General features: G+C 35.6%; 4 protein-coding genes across 5 annotated transcripts in view; 3 read left to right on the top strand and 1 right to left on the bottom strand.

The window, feature by feature from the left end:
- Nucleotides 1-3,815, top strand: part of def6a (DEF6 guanine nucleotide exchange factor a) — a 15,697-nt gene extending 11,882 nt beyond the window's left edge. Inside the window, exons 8-11 of the mRNA XM_048211445.1 lie at nt 858-1,024; nt 1,831-2,029; nt 2,896-2,986; nt 3,379-3,815. Coding sequence (XP_048067402.1) covers nt 858-1,024; nt 1,831-2,029; nt 2,896-2,986; nt 3,379-3,560 — 639 coding nt within the window. The 3' untranslated portion in view covers nt 3,561-3,815. The remainder of the gene's footprint in view (nt 1-857; nt 1,025-1,830; nt 2,030-2,895; nt 2,987-3,378) is intronic.
- An 844-nt stretch (nt 3,816-4,659) lies between these two features.
- On the top strand, nt 4,660-7,538 carry ndufb11 (NADH:ubiquinone oxidoreductase subunit B11). Its single transcript, XM_048211452.1, has 3 exons — nt 4,660-5,008; nt 5,410-5,543; nt 7,320-7,538. The coding sequence occupies exons 1-3, from the start codon at nt 4,817-4,819 to the stop codon at nt 7,447-7,449; spliced, it is 456 nt and encodes a 151-aa protein (XP_048067409.1). The 5' UTR covers nt 4,660-4,816; the 3' UTR covers nt 7,450-7,538.
- A 974-nt stretch (nt 7,539-8,512) lies between these two features.
- rhoaa (ras homolog gene family, member Aa) lies at nt 8,513-15,337 on the top strand. The gene is made up of 5 exons (XM_048211450.1): nt 8,513-8,665; nt 12,252-12,407; nt 12,979-13,099; nt 13,257-13,387; nt 13,596-15,337. The coding sequence occupies exons 1-5, from the start codon at nt 8,513-8,515 to the stop codon at nt 13,767-13,769; spliced, it is 735 nt and encodes a 244-aa protein (XP_048067407.1). The 3' UTR covers nt 13,770-15,337.
- The window catches only part of tpk2 (thiamin pyrophosphokinase 2), a 5,807-nt gene continuing 588 nt past the window's right edge, over nt 15,149-20,367 (bottom strand). Inside the window, exons 2-8 of one of the 2 annotated variants that reach the window (XM_048211447.1) lie at nt 20,091-20,329; nt 18,784-18,847; nt 18,573-18,703; nt 17,760-17,878; nt 17,189-17,321; nt 15,622-15,751; nt 15,149-15,546 (exon numbers count right to left, since the gene is read on the bottom strand). In XM_048211447.1, the coding sequence (XP_048067404.1) occupies nt 15,500-15,546; nt 15,622-15,751; nt 17,189-17,321; nt 17,760-17,878; nt 18,573-18,703; nt 18,784-18,847; nt 20,091-20,329 (863 nt within the window). In that variant the 3' untranslated portion in view covers nt 15,149-15,499. The remainder of the gene's footprint in view (nt 15,547-15,621; nt 15,752-17,188; nt 17,322-17,759; nt 17,879-18,572; nt 18,704-18,783; nt 18,848-20,090; nt 20,330-20,367) is intronic. The other variant, XM_048211449.1, reaches the window with a different exon arrangement.

The following is a 20,367-nucleotide window of genomic DNA, read 5'->3' as shown; positions in this document are numbered from 1 at the left end:
ATCTATCTATCTATCTATCTATCTATCTATCTATCTGTCGTTCTGTCTATCTATCTGTCGTTCTGTCTGTCTATCTGTCTATCTGTCGTTCAGTCTATCTATCTATCTATCTATCTATCTATCTATCTATCTGTCGTTCTGTCTATCTATCTATCATCTGTCTTTCTATCTATCTATCTGTCGTTCTGTCTATCTATCTATCTATCTATCTATCTATCTATCTGTCTGTCCGTCTGTCTATCTACCTGTCCTATTTATCGTTCTGTCTATTTTCTGTCTGTCTTGTCTATCTGTCTTTTTGTCTCTTTTTCTATCTTTCTCCTGTCTGTCATTCTATCTATCTATCTGCCTGTCCGTCTTTTATTCTGTCTCTTTATCTATCGTTCTCTCTGTCTATCTGTGTATATGTCATTCTATCTATCATTCTATCTGCCTGTCTGTCAGTCATTCTGTCTCATTCTGTCTTTTATTCTGTCTCTATCTATCATTCTATCTATCGTTCTGTCCATCATTCTATCTGTAATTTTATCTTTCATTCTATCTATCTGCATTATTCTCTTTTAGTAAGCCCTATAAACATTCAAACTTTCAAACAAGGCTTTTGTCAAATCATCCTTCAGAATTTGTCCTGACAAACTTTACTTTTCAAGTTAAAAATTACAGTTATGAATTTGAGCTCATTTTATTTCTACTACTTTACATTTAAACACAGTTTGAAATTCTGAACCCTGTTTGTTACCTTAATTTGAATTCAATTCAGAACTAAAATGTAATTTTAAAGCATTCTAAATTCCTTTCTGATAGATATATGGATAAAGATGAAACATTGTAAAGCATATCGCTGTTTGGTTATGCAGGCGCGGGCGAGCATGCAGGCAGAGATGGCGCTGAAGGAGGCCGAGGCTGAAAGACAGAGAACGCGAATCCGTGAACTGGAGGCCATGCAGCAGCGGCTAGAAGAGGCTTTACAACAGGAAATCAAAGCCAGACAGGACGAAGAGGCCTTCCGCTACGCACAGGCTCGGTGAGCAGCAGCACGCAAACGCTGTTGAGCAATACACCCATGCTCAGATTCACACACAAACACACTGATGTTATAATGTTATATGCTTTTGAATGGCACATCTGCAGACTATTTGGTGCCCTCTTTGCATTTTCTATTAAATGTGCCGTTGCCGAAACTCATCAGGAAATCCTCTCCGCTGTTAAATTGCATGACGTTCTGAAAGAATTAATCAAGAGGAAGTTACCAGAGGAAGTTATGGACAGAAAAGACTTATTTAACATAAACATTGTTTGTCCAGAGAAATTAATATGTGTATATACTCTGAGAGGAAAACTAAATTCAATAAAGACAATGAGACACTGCTTCTATTTCATATCTATTCACTATATAATGAATATGTGCAAAATGCCTTTGTAAACAAAATACCTGTACTTATTTAAATGCATGACATCTGACACGGTTTGAATAGCAATATACAGTTAGAATATATGTGATTAAAAAAAGCCTGGAAATAAAGTTTTAGGATTCTGGAAATATTTTAGATAAAGAAATGCAGTGTCAAATTAATGAGAATTATTTAAGATTCTGCAGTATTTAACTAATTTTTGTCACTGATCATGTCTCCTTTCTACAAAAGATCAGTGAAGCACAAAATGCTCTCTGGATCATTCTCAAATCATGTTGGAGAACGTGGATCATAGACATTTGTATTCAATTTAGCATTTCACTCAATTCATTATGCTGATAACATGCCTTATTTTTTGAACGCACAATGCTATTTTATCTTGTGTTGTGTTTGATCGTTCGCTGCCTCATTGTTACAGGCTACTGGCTGAGGAAGAGGAGAAGATGAAGGCCCTCATGTCTCTACGTGAGGAGCAGGAGGAGTATATCCAGCGAGCCCAGCGGGAGAAACAAGAGCTCAGACAGGAAATGGAAAGTAAGACTCGAGCTCTGGATGATGCACAGAAGCAGCTGGAGGAGGTCAGGGCCAATCGCTACCGAGTGGACCAGGATGTAGTGGTGAGTTTGTCTACCATTCAAAAGTTTGGGGTCGGTACAATTTTTTTTAATGTTGATCAAAAATACAGTCAAAACAGTAATATTTTAAAATATGCTTACAATTTTAAATTACTGTTTCTATTTGAATATATTTTAAAATGAAATGTATTTCTGTGTGAATTTTCAGCATCATTACTCCAGTCTTCAGTGTCACATGATCCTTCAGAAATCATTCTAATATGCTGATTTGGTGATCAAGAAATATTTCATATTATTATCAATGTTGAAAGCAGTTGTGCTGCTTAATGTTTTTGTGGAAACCATGATATATTTTTCAAGTTTCTTTAATGAATATGAAGTAAAAAGCAGCATTTATTTGAAATATAAATCTTTTGTAACATTATATGTCTTTACTGTCACTGTTGATCAATTTAATTTGCTGAATATAGTATTAATTTCTTACAACAACAAAAAAAATCTTACTGACCCCAAACATTTGAATGGTTGTGTCTGCATTGTATAATTTTGATAACATTGGTTAATAAAAAAATCAATTAAGTGTTAGTTCATGTTAATTCAGGACCATTAAATATTAATTTACAGATATAGCTTTTGATTTTAGTGATGTATTAGTAAATGCTGAAATTAACATGAACTTAGTTTAATAAATTCTTAGGATTGTTCATTGTTAGTGCATGTTAACTAATGTGGTTAACTAATGTTAACAAATAAATCCTTATTGTGACGTGTTACACTATCAGTAAATTCATGTGCATTTGGCTGATATCTGTTTATCAACTAAACTAGCTGATTGATTTGATTGATTGATTGTTTGATTGACTGATTGATCGATCACTGAATAAATCTGTATCCTTGTATCGTGGCAGGCTGCTCAAAGGAAGCTTCGTCAGGCCAGCACCAATGTTAAACACTGGAACGTTCAGATGAACAGATTAATGCATCCTATTGGACCAGGAGGTATGTATATGAACTCATTTACCCATATTTCAAGACATAAAACACTATCCAGTTCACACTGTTATCTTTAACAACACTATAACCTCATTAACTTGAATGTTCCATGGTTTGAATTTGACTGAAGCTAAGAAGATACTGAAGCTAAAATGTTATATATAGCATCAAACTTGGCATTTCAGCATATGTTGAGTAGGAGGTTAATGCAAAGACTTGAGTGTCATGCAATCTTTTCGCTGCGGTTTCAGAGATAAAAAAAATGCACATAACCTCATACAGCTCCTTTAAGAAAACTCACCCTTGCTTAAGCACTGTAATTCTTTAACTGTTAAACATTTATGCTGATTTCACAATCAGTAAACTCCCTTTAACTCCCTTTAACTTTTTTCATGTAGAAAAACGTTCCTCAGGAGGGTCTTTTTCCAGCTTTCGCATCCCTTCACAGAAGGATCCAGGACTACGTCTGAGGAAGAAATCGGATGAGCAGGATGAGGAAAGCAAAGAAAACGTGGAAAGCAGAGGAGGGTGTGGATCTGAGAAGCGTTTGTCTACAAATGGAGACATGGAAATACCTTAACAAACCTTAAAAAAAATCTCTTTCTCAATGTTAAGACTGATTTGAGTGAAAGGTGCCGAGACCTCATGCTGTTAAAAGCGCTATGCTTTTTCTTTTGTCATTATTTGTTAATAGCTTGTTAAACGGTAATGTTTTTGTACACTTTGTCACACTGTTTGAAAAGTATTGTACTGTAGCTGTTAAATAATTATCTGATTGACTCAAAACATTATGTAGACTAAGACGTGCGCTGAATAAATATTATGCATTTTTCAAGATGTATCATTGTGCTGAATTTTAAAAAGAGGAACTGGTGGTCTGATTATTAGCACCGGAATGTTTTCATACATGTTTTTAACTGAGAGACAAAAAGATTTGCAAGTGTTCATGCGCATAAACTGGATTTCTTGCGAGGGAGGAACATGTTGAAGAGCTGAAGCGTCTGTGGTTTTGAGAACTTCCTGCTTCTGCAGTCAGATAAACTCATGAAGACAACTGCATGGCATACAAACGTTTTTTTTTATAGATAGATATAGCTAAAAAAAAATAATAATAATAATAAAAAAAGCTAAATCATAGTGTTTTAGCTATTCCCCAGGTATGTTTAAAACTATTTTAGTGCTCATTTTGGAGCTGTTGGAGTGTTATTGGTCAAGTGTGCTTACACACACACACACACACACAGGAAATTTGGATTAGTAACAAACATCTTGTACTCCGAATATAAGTCTAAAAAAAACATTTACTGATTAGCATATACAGAATAATATATAAAGAGAGGTGTTATATGTGCTAGTAAATGTAAGCCTATGTGTAAAGAGATATGGGTCTGTACAGATAATATGATATAAATGTCAAATCAGATATAAAAATAGTGAATTGAATATTGACCACATGACTTTGTAATGGTATAAATAAAAAAAATATATACTGCACAGACATTTTATAATGCACGAATTAGAAAAAAGATAGATATTTTTAAAAATTAAAATAAAGTATAAAGCGTTTCCAAGAACTGCCAAACCATGAGATGTTATTTTTCAAATCTGAGTTTACCGATAATATCAAATGCCGTTTAGATTTGTGAACAAATCTAACAAATCGTGAAACAGAGACACCTGCTGTTTAGCAGTAGTTCCTGCGTTATGATACATCCGGGACTCTAGATGGCGGTAAGATCCACAGAAAACCGATAGAACCCCTTTTTAACCCGGAAAAAATAACCTGGAACAGAAGCTGTCTCGAAAGAGCTTCTAAGTACAGAGAAAGCGGGGGAAATGGCTTCACGCCTGAGCCGAATCTGGCCCACCCTGTCTCGGGTTCGTTTGAGCTCGGCGCTCGGGAGCCGCTATGTGTCACAGACGCCGAAATCCAGCGCGTCCGGCGCGGCGGTTGCGTCTGATCTGCAGTCCTTGTCTCCCGCGGCTCAGGACAGTCATGGGCACGCAGAGGTCAGCCCGTTTGACAAGGTAAGGCGAACGCAAACACATGTATGTGATGCATGGGAAGTAATTAACACTGAGTTAATTAGTGGCTTGAATAATATTAGGCTGCTTACTAAAGTCTGAGGCTAAACTGTGTGAAGTTTGACGTGCACCACTGACCTGTACATGTTTACATTGTGCACTGCATCATCTCAACTCCAGTGTGTCTCTTGTTATATGCATTGTGTTATGTTAAAACATGTACCTGCTAAAGTTTATACAGATTGTTTCTCTGTCCCATACTATCCTACCCTATTCTGTTAAGCTGTCTTAATCTTACTGCAGTGATGTTGCAAATATTAATATAAAACATTTGTGTTGATAAAGAATGTTTAAGTCCATAAATGCAGGTTTATAAATTGTAAATGTTTATCTTTGTCTTTCAGAATCCAGATTTCCACGGCTTCCATCATCATGACGCGTTTGTGGATGAATGGAACATGAGGTTGGCATTTTTCTTTGGCATTTCTGTGGCCATTGTTATCGGAGGCACGTTCATCCACTATTTACCAGATCATGGGTAAGTGTATGAAGAAACTGACTGTAAATTTTGCACAGATTGCAGTGATTGACCAACCAGGATCCAACATCCATAATGCATACAGTACACCTCTATATGAGTCATTCCACGAAACCGTTACGAGTCCCTCTGACCTTTTTCAGTGTATTTTATCTATTGGGTCACCAAAATATATTTTTAAAAGCTTTTTGTATTAATTGAAATGTCTCCTTTAATAATGATTAAAAACATGACATACATTTTATCTTCATATTAGAAATTACTTAGTTTTTTTCAGTTGACACCACCTATTTTGTCATGTCCCTCAAGGCCTGCTATGAAAGTGTACTTGGGGTATAAATAATAAAATGAGAAAAAAAGTCCATTCATTTTGCCATTCATATCCATCTGTGCTTTTTTGCTGGTAATGTTTTTTTTTTTTTTTTTTCAAAGTAAATTCATGATTATTCATTAAAATCACATCATTTAGTTCCGTACCCCAGTAACCCCTCAACCCCGTTACACAAACCAATAATGAACTGATACTTATGTGACATCATTAATAGGAAGTGACATCATAGAAGTCTTCTGAACAACATTGTGAGCAGACACAGGCAAGTTAGAACCTTCTTTAATAATTATAGCTAAATTATGTTGTGAAATTGTGTTTGTCATGCTTAACGACTCAACCCCGTTACATCAATTAAAGATAGAAAACTATTACTTGTGAAAAGTATCTTTATTTCAACATTATTCATGATTTCTTAATATCATGCATGCCACGTGCTCTCCATTTATTCAATAGATTTAGAGCAGTGGCCAATTTGGGCAAAAAATCACAACCCCGTCACACCTATGTTTTTATTTATTTTTTTGTGAAGTTTATGAAAAAGTAATTTAAAGTTAGTTGGATTCTGTCTGAAATGTTCAGAGCAATCATAAGAATAGTGATTTTATTTTAATTATTTAACTATAAATTAGGTTGCTGTCACAAAAAAGTGCCCATTTCAGGTGTGAGATTTTATGTAACTTTTATATTTGCAATTACTGAATTAGTGTGAGGGACATCTGATTAATAGGAAAATGTTGATTTTTATCATGCATACATTTTATAATACTATTGAGAGAGCTCCCATAGTGTCCATAACTTAAAATAATGACCAATAATAATTGGGATTTGATGCCTGAGATGGGAAAATATGTTTTTCTGGAAGTTAAATATGTCATTAATGTTGTGGGGTGTTCAGAAAAGTAACACATTTTGGTAAAAAAATCTAAGAATGTGTAAGTCCAAATCGTACCGGTTTCGTGGAATGACTGATATGTCATGAGTGAACCATGAAATGTATTTTTGCGCTTATAACTCAGTTGTGAAACTAATCATATTTTGCACATTATGGTGAAATATAAACCAAAACGTTTTGGAAAGTGTTATTCTATTCTGTAGATGTTTGGGAAAAGTTTTGGAGCCAGATAGTATCAGCGCAGACTATGTGATCTGTTTGAATGTTTGAAGAGGAGCATGATAATATTCTTGATGCTGTATTAGTTCAAAAAACTAGACATGAGATGTCTCCAAACAAAGTTTATTTTTAATCTTGGAAAATTTGCTCCTGATATGTCATTGCAATTGTACTCTTCCATTTCTATCTTGACCTACCTTAATTGGTTAATAAATGGGTTCACCTCCAAGTGTACATTTTCCATTGTTTTATTTCATCTGAAGCGATAGTGATTTGCTATTTCTTTTAATCATAATGCACATGACCCTCTCTGTGTCTTGTTTTTATCCTCCAGTATGAGGCAGTGGGCTCGCCGGGAAGCTGAAAGGTTGATCAAACAGCGGGAAGCAGAAGGTCTTCCCCTCATGACTGAAAACTATTACGATCCAAGCACGATTGTTCTCCCGTCCTCTGAAGAGGACTAGACAACATTTTGTCAATGATTATCCTGTTAATTTGTGTTTGATTGTACATTTGACTCCTCAACTATATTATAATAAAAAATATGCTATAATATAGTGGTATGTGGTATTTTCCAATGGTGAACAGTTGATATCTCTGATACTTGTAGAATTAACGGTTTGCAAACATATGGGTGTAATAATAAAATTGAGAGTTAATGTATGTTGTTTTATGTAATCATTATTATTTTTTTAGATTGCACTATGAACAGTGTGTAAGGTGAAGTATTAGAGACAGAGCCAAAGTATATATATGATGTACAAAACAACTGAAAGTAGGTGGTTTGTGGTGCAGTTTTATGCATATAAACTCAGTAATGCTTAAAACATGGTAACCTCTGCTATAATTTCAAGAAAACAACATTTTAAACATGACTCTGACAATGCAGAATCTTAAGAAAATACGTGTTTTAAAAAGCATTAGTGACCATTAAGTTGTCAACACTTCAGATTTGCATTTTGTATGTGAAACTCCAAAACAGAAGAATCCTGGATGTGGATTAGTCGGCAAGATAAATGACACAAATAGTCATCTTTTTAGTTACTTTACAACTGTTTTTATTTATTTACTTCATTCGCAGCTTTATTTTAGTTTAGTCTATTTTCACAAGAAATTAAAGTAGTATGGGGAATGCTGATATGTTAAAACAAGATATATACAGTGTGTATATGTGTGTATATATATATATATATATATATATATATATATATATATATATATATATATACACATCTAATTTATATATATATATATATATAAATTAGATTAGTGTTGTTTGTTTTTATGCATTTAATAAATAAAAATAAAATTTATGAATAAAATAAAACAAAATTATAAATAAACATTTTAAATATATTAAATGGGGAAACATTGACAAAGAGGAAAATAAATTTAACCTCATCAGTATCTTCAAAAAATTCTTACACTGTTTCAGGATATATAACATTTTTATTATTAAAGAGATTAGAGAAGAGAGCCTGTTTCAACTAAAAAGTCAAAAGATTTTTTATTTTTTAGTCGAAAGATATGTTGCTGTTCTGCTTTTGGACGTCTCTCCCTCTGATTGGTAGAAATGATCGTGAATGGGCGTGTCTTAGCGGCGTGGCACAGTCTGCGGGGCGGGGCCTTGGGGTCGTACAGGAAAAGATAAAGAAAGCGAGGACATCTGTAACGAAAACGGTAAATACTCACACAAAAACACCTCTGTTACTTACAATCGATATGTCCATTAATTTCTCATATGTTCTAGAGCCAATACCGCCGAGTAGCCTTTTTTAAAACCACTCCAATGAGTAAAATGATTCCATTTATATGCGGCTAGCTCAGTGCTAATAAGCTAAGTGTGATGATGACGGAAACGGACGAACAACAAGATGCCGAACATGAGTTTATAATCGCATTAAACTCCGATTATCACGGCTGTAACACGTATGGAAAGTTTAATACAACTGTTGATTTGTGGATCCAATCGAATCCAAGTCAAATGGTGCTAATTTTACACTTATTAGGGCGTGAGATGAGGCGTCCCAGTTAGCACAGGGAGTAAACCGGGGACTGATCCAGTTGGCGCAGACATGCGGCGGTTATTATCATCACCTCTAGTTTATTCTCCAGCATAACAGCCAGCCCTTTTAACATCTATTTTATCCCCCTTTAAGACTCCAGTCTCATTAAATCAGTGCTTGACTCGATGTTAAACTATAAAAGGTTACTTGAGTGACAATAGCTTGACCTGACTGCAGTCAGCTCTTTTTATAGTAAGTATAATCCGATGGGTCACAGATTTTGGTATAACACCTGTATTGATCAGTGAACTGAGAAGGGTGCGGTGTGTTGTGACAGCAGCTGGGAGGTGTGTGTGTGTGTGTGTGTGTGAGGAAGGTTAGATGCTGCAGTGCTATAATAACAGGAACCCAGTGTACAGATGAATATGGCATATGAAATATATAGTACACGTACTATATAAGCTCATTTATTGTTTTAATTTGAAATACAAAACAGACAAAGCATGAGAGAAATTGTTTATTCTACTCAAAAGAAGCTATTTTTCTTAATAAATAAATGCAATCTGGGCTCAACACTAAGGATTTTTCTACTGGCCTGATTGGCCAGTGGTTCAAATTTTATTTGCCCTGCCAAAAATTTTCAAAATATAATAAAAATAGCTATTGTGTAACATTGCATTCTAATAAATGAATTTTAGATACCAATCAAATTTCACAATTCTCATATCTACATAAAATATGTATATTAATCCAAATTAAACACAAAATTGTTTAATAATACATATTTCTTACTCAAAGAAGCTATTTTTTTTTATAGTATCCAGTAATGAAACTGGTAGATTAATAAATAAATGAATGCAATCTGAATATTTGAAAACATGGATTTCACAAGAATATGGAGTTGCCAATAGAACAACAAAAATTAATAAAAACATTTGTAACCATATTAAGTAAATATTTAATAAGTTTCTTTATAAAAGATATAGTATATATATATATATATATATATATATATATATATATATATATATATAGATATAGTATAGGAATGTCATTGACCCCCAATTGTTCCTAATAAGCCCACTGAAACATTACAACACAAGCTTTCAATTTATTAACTTTACCCACTTTTCAGTTTCATTGTGGGGAAAAATTATAGCAATGTAGCAAGTGATGAAAGGTTACTGTTGAATGGATGCTCAGGAATGTCAAATACTAAAACTGTAATCCATTGTTCATTTCGATCAGTAGTTCTTTGATTAAATATGTTGATTAATACATGGTTTAATAATATGTGAAGTATATACAGAAAGTACAGTGGGCTTAATTGTATAAATGGTACCCATGTTCATTTTAAGCCCACTCCAGACACACGTTTGCAAATAAAGCACTTAATTTTGTTGGTTTATGACAAAACAAAACATTTTTTAGATATGAAATTAAAGTGATTATTATTATCTTTGATTTAATACTCGCTTGATTGGAAGTGCAGGTGCAATTGTGCATGATATTGGTTATTTGAGATACTCTTGAATAATTTTAATCAAGACAGCTCTACAAAAATAGGTAAACGGTTCCGGTCGGGCAGATTCATAAATCATTACTATTGATCACCCTTTATGTCTGTCTGTGGGATTTTCAAAAATGTAATCAATTGAAAAGTATTTTAAAAAGCTTGTGAATCTCCATTGGATCCTCAAATTGTCAGTAAAACCTTGTAACTCCACCCAGCCTCAATAGTGATTGAAGTGCCGCACGCATTTTGGACCGTCTTTTGCACTCTTCAGTGGAGAAGAGTGTTATAGTCTAGCATTTGTCATCGAGTCACAGCTAGGGTTGCAAAATTCTGGGAATTTTCAAAGCTGGAAACTTTCCATGGGAATTAACGGGAATTAATGGGAATAAACAGGGAATTTGCAAAATTGCAGGTTAGCCTATAACAGGGTACTTAAATGTAGTTGAAAAAAAACATCTTGCAACATAATTTTGGTTAAAACAACCATATTTAATGCAATTTTAGTTTAATTTTTACCCTGCACATTCCTCACACAGCACACTACTTACTGCAGGGTTATTGAGGCCACACCCCCTGCATGCACGGTGCATTCCCCCAGTCCATAACATGCACATTTGATCAAAAATACAGAAAAAACTGTAATATTGTGAAACATAACTACAATTTAAAATAATGGTATAATAATTGATATACATAAAAATATAATTTACTCCTGTGATCAAAGCTGAATTTTCAGCATCATTTCTCCAGTCTTCAGTGTCACATGATCCTTCAGATATCATTCTAACACGCTAACACAACTGTTTCCAACAATGATAATAACAAATAAGTATCAAACCAGCAAAATTGGACTGATTTCTGAAGGATCATGTGACACTGAAATAAATAACACATAACAATTGCTGCAATAAAAATATATTTAATTTACATATTTACTAAATTAGAATTAATTGAATGCGAAAAATAAATAACTGTTATTTCATGTTATGACGAAACAAAAGTTATTTGTTTTATATGGTACATTTTATATAAATATTATAAATCTGTATAAATTTCCCAAAATTTCCAATTAATTCCCGTAAATTCCCAAAAAATCCCATAAATTCCTGTCAAGTTTGCAAATTGGAATATTTCCAAAATTCCCCAGGTTAAGTTCCCGTGGAAAGTTTCCGTAAATTTACTCTAAACTTTACACCCCTTTGCAACCCTAGTCACAGCCAATACTGTCTGAAATAGCCTGTCTGTAGCACTTGGCCTTTAATAACATCAGAATTTGGCCAAATGACTGAAAAATCTGAGCGCCCACAAAACTACAATAAACTTTATAACCTGTAAGTTGATGAAAACGTAACGCAATGCACTTATTCCCTCAGATGTGACTGTTCTAATAACGGACAAAACATGTAGGACCGAAATTCTCCAAAATTCCTTGGTCAAAAACCTCATAACTCCATTTGCGCTTGATTTTGGTAAAATGTTAATAATATAATGACACATGCAAGTATCTGACTATGTAAAGCCACAATATCAACTTTGACAATGCAGTTTAATTATTTATTTATTTTTTTTAAAAGAGAAAAAAAAGTGTTTTTCCTATTTCCTGAAAAGTAGCGCTTGTGGACATACAAGGTTTAGCAAAAAAAGGTTAGATTTATGTAATGGAAATGGTTGCTAAATCCAGCATAGGAACAATTTCCACCTGCCTTCTGTAATTATTGGCTGATCTTTCCATTTTGTGTGACAGATGGCTGCAATTCGTAAGAAGCTTGTAATCGTTGGAGATGGAGCATGTGGAAAAACGTGTTTACTCATTGTATTCAGTAAAGACCAGTTTCCTGAGGTCTACGTACCCACTGTGTTCGAGAACTATGTTGCTGATATTGAGGTGGATAGCAAGCAGGTGAGATTGTCGCCTAACATCAAACACGGAGTCTATTACAAGAACGTGTGTCTCTTCTGGAGCGATGTGAACTTCCTCTGATTGTTCACAAACTTCTTAATAGTGTTCTTCCTTATTCTCATTTTTGCATTTTTATGCAGAGTTCATTTGAAATGAATGGGGTATATTCTGGGTCGTTGTAAGACACTGTGCATCTGTGAAATGAATAACTAAAATTATAATATACATATTTATATGACATTATAGAAATATAGTTAAAATATACAGTAACTACCATTCAAAGCTTGGGGTTAGAAAAGATTAATTTTGAAAAGAAGTTTCTTATGCTCACCAAGGCTGCATTTATTAGTAAAAACTGTAATATTGTGAAATATTATTACTTTATATTTAATATATTTTAAAATTGAGTGATTTATTCCTGTAATTGCAAAGCTGAATTTTAGGCATCATCACTCCAGTCTTCAGAGTCACACGATTCTTCGGAAATCATTCTAATATAAAAATAAACTGAATTAACTTTTTACACAAATTGTTATGCTGATAATATAATTTTTAATCATTTTGTTGTCAGGTGGAACTGGCTCTATGGGATACAGCTGGACAAGAGGACTACGACAGGCTGAGGCCCCTGTCCTACCCAGACACCGATGTCATCCTCATGTGCTTTTCCATAGACAGCCCTGACAGTTTGGGTGAGATAATCTGTCTCTTTAGTGGCCAGTCTTTAATATGAATTATATACAAGTCTAATTTAGGCCTTTAAATACTTTGATACTGTATGGATTTGCTAAGACCAAATTGCTGTGGTCACCGTATTAAAAAAAACTTCTCTCTGCTCTGTTCACACAGAGAATATCCCAGAAAAATGGACGCCAGAGGTAAAACATTTCTGTCCAAATGTTCCAATAATTCTGGTGGGTAATAAAAAAGATTTAAGGAATGATGATCACACTCGACGGGAGCTGCAGAAGATGAAACAGGTGTGTGAGCTAACACTTCCTACCATAAACCTTAATATATTGATTGAATTTTATAAAACAGTCACTATATTTAGAAGAAAATAAGATACAGATAAGTTAGTCGACACAAAAATAATGGAAATAAAGAAAAAACCTACTAAAAATAGTTGTGTTTTAATGTTATTATAGTATTCAGAGGTAATGAATCAATGCTTTTTACCTTGAACAGGAACCAGTTAAACCAGAAGAAGGGCGAGACATGGCTAATCGCATCAATGCCTTCGGCTACCTTGAGTGTTCAGCTAAAACTAAGGATGGCGTGAGGGAAGTGTTCGAAATGGCCACAAGAGCGGCGCTCCAAGCCAAAAAACGTGGCAAAAAGAATGCCTGTGCTTTGCTATAGAGAACAAGAGCGGAAATAAAAGAACTAGGGAGGGAAAGGGGTAACCAAACTATGGCCAAGGAAAATGAAAGAGCTATAAAAGTTTGCAAATAGAGGGAAGAAACGCCCCTAGTGTTAATTATGTACTCGGGGGGTCAGGGAGGGTCATTTTCAATCCAGGCCAAAGGAAACTACAGAAGATAGTAGGGACAACTGCACCGGCAAAAAGGGACTTAAACATTTTTATGGCCATCAGTCCTTTTTTAAATCAAGATTAGTTGACCTTTAAGCCTTCAGACTGAAAACAAGCATAAGGATAGTGTATTTGTAGGGTAAATAAAGATCGATGTGGTCTCACAGTGGCTCACAATCACTGATTGCATTAGGGGTGGGATAACTTGTGATGTATTCTTTGGCCCATACCACATCTTCTGATTAGAAGATCAGCACTGTAAGCAAGAACAGAAACAAACGACTTGGTCTAAAAAGATTCCTTTTTTGGCACTAAGTGCATTATTCAGGGTGTAAAAGGCATTAGTTAGTACCCTACATCGTGTATGCTACATGTCAAGCAGGGAGTTGTTTTTTTGGATCAAGACATTGGCCACACAACGTAATACTCCCACGAAACCCTTTATAAACCTCCCAGGAACCCAGTGCCGTCGTCTTACGTAAATCATTCATGCCTGATTTTCTTTTTAATGATCTTTTTCTTACATTAACATGCTAATACTGTTGGTTATCACAACTGGTTCCTTTGTGCCCTCCTGTCCTGTCGCAAAATTGACGGTTTAGTCGCTGGTTTAAAATAGCTGAAAGTAGTGGTAGTCTTACAATTCTTTATTCCAATAAGATTTAAATATATCTCGTACTTTTTTGCCATTTGCCTATAAAAGTCAAAGTAAGATGCATTAAGCAATGATCATACTAATTCACCTTTTTTGTGAGTATTTTATGTGCTTGCTCATGTATTGTAATTAAAAAAAAAGAATAAACTTTGGGTTAATCAGCCCTCGTGGAGCTCCAAGCAAAACTGCAGCTCTGTATGTTGACTGTCAGACACTGTTCGATTTTGGCAATATATATAAGTTTTATAATAGGTGACAGTAACTTAATTTTTCCCCATATTCCTCTTTGCCTGCATGACAGGCTTTTATTTGGTGTGCAGAAATAAAAGTAATATTTATCTCACTGTGTAAATGAGAAACTCCCTCCATTTCACTCCATTTGTTTTCTTTTTATTATTCCCATCTTTTTCTCCTGTACTGTATGTTTTCTTTTTTTTTTTTTTTGTGAAATTCTACTGGCTTATACTATATCTTTTTTGCGTATTTTACAAATTCTAGTATCTTAGAATTTAAAAGTTTTAAAAGAAATAAAGAAGGAAAAACATAGCAATGTGATTTTGAAAGAGCTGTTTAATGCCATATTATTAAATGCAAGTAATTTCTTAGAAGAGATTCTGCATTTCATTCTAAGGGAAAAAAAAGAGCCTTTGATGCATCAATTATCTTTTGTATACCAGTGCATCTTTGGATTTCCACAGACTCGTTTGAAATGTATTGAAAAAATAAATTCTTATAGGGTAATTTTTCTTGGGTCTTTATTTCGTCTCTTCTCCAGTTGACGTTTGCATAAAATACCTCATTTCTTCACCAGTACACATGCTGACAATGTAAGGAGTTAAAAGCAGAGGTAGATAAAACAAATACTAAACTTTTGCAAGTTGACCAGTTGCACATCACCAGTCTTTACAGTGATCTGTGTAATCCAGCCACAAATTCGTGATAATAGGGCTCTGAAATGAGAGGAAACGCAAGTTACAGCCTTTCTCATGTTAAAGTTTTCAGATAAAAGTACATAAACAACATACTATCAAATTTGACCAGGTGATCTGACACCAAACCTGAGTCTGGCTCAATGATGGCATGTCTGATGAGGAAGTCCAGAACCACCATGGCACAGTTTGGCTTAAACTCCTCACTGACCAGGAGATCTTTCACCTGAGAACAAATCAGATAGGGGAGAATGGGGGTAAGATGTGCCACCGCTTAATGTAGGAAACCACATAAATTTTTCATCATTTATATAGAAATGTCCCATCAAATACAGCTGCTGAAATCTTTTATTTTTTTGCACGTACACCGATCAAGCATAACATTATGACCACCTTCCTAATATTGTGTTGGTCCCCCTTTTGCTGCCAAAACAGCCCTGACCCGTCGAGGCATGGACTCCACTAAACCCCTGAAGGTGTGCTGTGGTATCTGGCACCAAGATGTTAGCAGCAGATACTTCAAGTCCTGTAAGTTTCGAGGTGGGGCCTCCATGGATCAGACTTGTTTGTTCAGCACATCCCATAGATGCTCGACTGGATTGAAATCTGGAGAATTTGGAGGCCAAGTCAACACCTCAAACTCATTGTTGTGCTCCTCAAATCATTCCTGAACCATTTTTGCTTTGTGGCAGGGCGCATTATCCTGCTGAAAGAGTCCACGGCCACCAGGGAATACTGTTTCCATGAAAGGGAGTACATGGTCTGCAACAATGCTTAGGTAGGTGGTACATGTCAAAGTAACATCCACATGGATGGCAGGACCCAAGGTTTCCCAGCAGAACATTGCCTAAAGCATCACACTGCCTCCGCTGGCTTGCCTTCTTCCCACAGTGCATCCTGGTGCCATGTGTTCCCCAGGTAAGCAACGCACACGCACCCGGCCATCCATGTGATGTAAAAGAAAACGTGATTCATCAGACCACCTTCTTCCATTGCTCCGTGGTCCAGTTCTGATGTTCACGTGCCCACTGATGCCGCTTTCGGCGGTGGACGGGTGTCGGCATGGGCACCCTGACTGGTCTGCGGCTATGCAGCCCCATACGCAACAAACTGAGATGCACTGTGCATTCTGACACCTTTCTATCAGAACCAGCATTAACTTCTTGAGAAATTTGATCTTCAGTAGCTCGTCTGTTGGATCGGACCACACGGGCCAGCCTTTGCTCCCCAGGGTACATCAATGACCCTGTCGCCGGTTCACCACTGTTCCTTCCTTGGACCACTTTTGATAGATACTGACCACTGCAGACCGGGAACACCCCACAAGAGCTGCAGTTTTGGAGATGCTCTGACCCAGTCGTCTAGCCATCACAATTTGGCTTTTGTCAAACTCACTCGAATCCTTACGCTTGCCCATTTTTCCTGCTTCTAACACATCAACTTTGAGGACAAAATGTTCATTTGCTGCCTAATATATCCCACCCACTAACAGGTGCCGTAATGAAGAGAGAATCAGTGTTATTCACTTCACCTGTCAGTGCTCATAATGTTATGCCTGATCGGCATAATTTACTACATGTGAAATGACATCTGACGTCACAGCTTATCTTCTATAAAATACATCACATAGCATTCAAATCTAAAATCAATGGGATGCCTTCACCTTCTCAATTGGATAGTAGTAAAATGCTTGCACTTCTCCGTCTCCAATATGAGGCTGAAAATTGAGAGGCAGCTCTAAATCAAAGACAAACTGACACTCAGGAAATATTCCTTCGTCATCTTCGTAGGTGTAGCTACAGAGAACAGAGACAGAGGGAAGCATGAATTGAAGATTCAAGATCGCAGCATCTCTTTCAATTTAGCTAAACATAGTAAACAGTTTCCAGGCAGAAATGATGCCTGCGACAACAGGCATTTATGTCTTTGATCACAGAAACATCTTCCAGACTTGAATTCTGGTCATCTTCCTTTGGGCGTTCAGAATATTTCTCTGGAAGCCTGCCAGTTGGAAGCTATTTCTAGCATTTCTGCTGTATTAATCAGTCTCTTTTCCAAGAGAGTTTATATCTACCCTGGTATCTGGGAAAGGATTTATATAGAAAAACACTGCAACATGCATCTTCTTTAATCTTAAAAATCACCAGTTACCAGTTGCTTTGAAACAGGTTCTAAATTATTTTCGATGACCTAAGCGAAGTAGTGGGATTGAAATGAAAAAAATGGATTATCACCTCACAGTTCCTACCGGACGCGCTTGCTCTGCCAGACCTGGAGGGATACAGGCCTCCTCTTCACACTCTTTTACCAAGGTATGCCTTACACTACAGCCTGCTGCCAGTCCTCCAGCCGCCTGAGTGATAAATCAAATCCTTTATAAATCAAACCCAAGACCCTATTAAATCAAAATGGGAGATTTATGGTCGTTTGTTAGCTTTGAGGTCATCTATATGCTAATTTACTTCTAAAAGACAGCAGTAATTTATAGCACGTAATTACAAATTTTGCAGTCTTTATCTATTTATTTCTTCATATGTTTATATATTAATTACTTTATACACCAGCGTTCAAAAGTTTGAGGTTTTTTATTGTTTTTAAAAAGTCTCATGAACACCAAGACTGGAAAAAAACAGGAAAAACAGTAATATTGTGAAATAACATTACAATTAAAAATAACTTGTCTATTTTAATATGTATTAAAATGTAATTTATTCATGTGATTTTCAGCATCATTACTCCAGTCTTCATTGTCACATAACCCTTCAGTAATCATTCTAATATGCTGATTTGATGAATATAAAGTTCAAAAGAACAGCATTTATTTGAAACAGAAATCTTTTGTAACATTATAAATGACTTTACTGTCACTAATGATTAATTTAATACATCCTTGCTGAATAAAACTATTACTTTCTTTACAAACATTTTTTACTGACCCCAAACATTTAAACAGAAGTGTGTTCGAGCGGTCCGACTTCTTGCTCAACCAGTGTTAAAAGTTTGGTGTGTGTGGCACTACTTGATTAATTTGTGTATTAATAAATTACCATGTTGTCCAGTCTTCCTGGATACGTCTGTTTGGTCAGAGATCGTCGTGCCAGCCACATATTAAGATTGCCACTTGAATCCCGAGTGTAGCCATTGACATGGACGCCGTACCGTTTCACTCCAAACAGACCTGTGTTTGACCATTATTTATAAAGTGTCACTTGGTCTGTGACAAAGTAGATGCATGAAATGAATATTTTATTAACATACTTGTAGCTGCTCTCTCCATATACATCAGTGGAGGGTCGCAATACCTGGGCATCACAGCGTATTGCTGAAAAGAAATGAATGCACTCTGATAAATATGAAAGAATCGTGGTCTGGTAAAAAAAAAAAAAAAAAGCCCCTGTGGTAAATTATTCTGGGTTTTATTTTTATTTAAATTGTCTCTATTATGCTTTTTCAGATATTCCTTTCACAAAGTGTGTAATAGCTATTTGTGAATGTAAATCACAACAGACTGGGCCACCTGACCAATCAGAGCAGAGCAGGCTCTCGGAAAGGAGGGGTTTAGAGAGACAGAATCCTTTCTTGAACAATTTCGGACATAATGAAAAAAGAGGTGATGCTGCAATGTATATTATGAGAAAATTAAAGTTTTTCGACCTAGGATGCATGTAAACCTATTGTAGGAAATCTCTAAAACAAAATTAAAATAGCATAATATGATGAAACTCATGTCCCTTGAAAATCAAAAATATTGCTTATTTACTGAAAATGGAAGGAACTGACACATAAATGCTTATAGGGTTAGTTCACCCAAAAATGAAAATTCTGTCATTAATTACTCACCCTCATGTCATTCCACACCCGTAAGACCTTCGTCCATCTTTGGAACACAAATTAAGATATTTTTTAGATATTTTTGATAACAAAATAACAACTTTATTCCATAATATCTAGTGATGGGCGATTTCAAAACACTGCTTCATGAAGCTTTACAAATCTTTTGTTTCAAATAAGTGGTTCAGAGCGCCAAAATCCCATGATTTCAGTAAACGAGGCTTCGTTACGTCATAAGAGTTTTGAAACTTCAATAGTTCACCACTAGGGGGCATGACTCTGGCAGTTTGATACGTGCTCCCAAAAACTGATTCGAAACAAAAGATTCGTAAAGCTTCAAGGCTTCACGAAGCAGTGTTTTGAAATCGCCCATCACTAGATATTGTTGAATAAAGTTGCTATTTTGTTTTTTTGGTGCACAAAAAGTATTCTCGTTACTTTATAATATTAAGGTTGAACCACTGTAGTCACATGAGCGGTTTTAAAAATGTCTTTAGTAGCTTTCTTAACAAGTGTTAATCTTGCTGGCAATGCAGGCCTCACTGAGCCATCAGATTTTATCAAAAATATCTGAAGAGAGATTTGTGTTCCAAAGATTAACGAAGGTCTTACAGGTTTGGAACGCCATGAGGGTGAGTAATAAATGACTGAATTTTCATTTTTGGGTGAACTAACCCTTTAAGGAGTAAGGCTGAAGATGGGTAATTATCTAGCATGTACCAGAGATGTCTCACCTCATCTCTCCAGCCTATAAGACAGGTGAATGATGCCTCTCTCCTCAGCTCCTGCAACACCTCATCCACAGCCACTGATCTGCTCTCAAAAGTGTCAACACTGGAGCAAAAGGTTATAGCGCTCCCATATGGTCTGAAGACAGACGGAAAACACATAAGAATTGATGCTACTTTTGGGGGAATCCATCCAACCTGTTCTCCAGCCACCTCAAAACGCAGACAGCTCTCCAAACTAGAACCTGGAATGAAAGAATGTGTTGACATAAAATAAATAAAT

The sequence above is a fragment of the Megalobrama amblycephala genome, linkage group LG12 (genome assembly GCF_018812025.1).
Source record: "Megalobrama amblycephala isolate DHTTF-2021 linkage group LG12, ASM1881202v1, whole genome shotgun sequence".
Taxonomy (NCBI): Eukaryota; Metazoa; Chordata; class Actinopteri; order Cypriniformes; family Xenocyprididae; genus Megalobrama; species Megalobrama amblycephala.
Note: the sequence above shows the minus strand (reverse complement) of the source record. Positions and strands in the feature narration are given on the sequence as shown.

Excerpts from the sequence above, each read along its gene's own strand:
- rhoaa (XM_048211450.1), top strand. The coding sequence starts at position 8,513 with ATGTTGCTGTTCTGCTTTTGGACGTCTCTCCCTCTGATTGGTAGAAAT. Across the intron at positions 12,408-12,978 it reads TTGAGGTGGATAGCAAGCAG|GTGGAACTGGCTCTATGGGA; the intron begins GTGAGATTGTCG and ends TTTTGTTGTCAG. Across the intron at positions 13,100-13,256 it reads AGACAGCCCTGACAGTTTGG|AGAATATCCCAGAAAAATGG; the intron begins GTGAGATAATCT and ends CTGTTCACACAG.
- ndufb11 (XM_048211452.1), top strand. The coding sequence starts at position 4,817 with ATGGCTTCACGCCTGAGCCGAATCTGGCCCACCCTGTCTCGGGTTCGT. Across the intron at positions 5,009-5,409 it reads AGGTCAGCCCGTTTGACAAG|AATCCAGATTTCCACGGCTT; the intron begins GTAAGGCGAACG and ends TTTGTCTTTCAG. Across the intron at positions 5,544-7,319 it reads CACTATTTACCAGATCATGG|TATGAGGCAGTGGGCTCGCC; the intron begins GTAAGTGTATGA and ends TTTATCCTCCAG.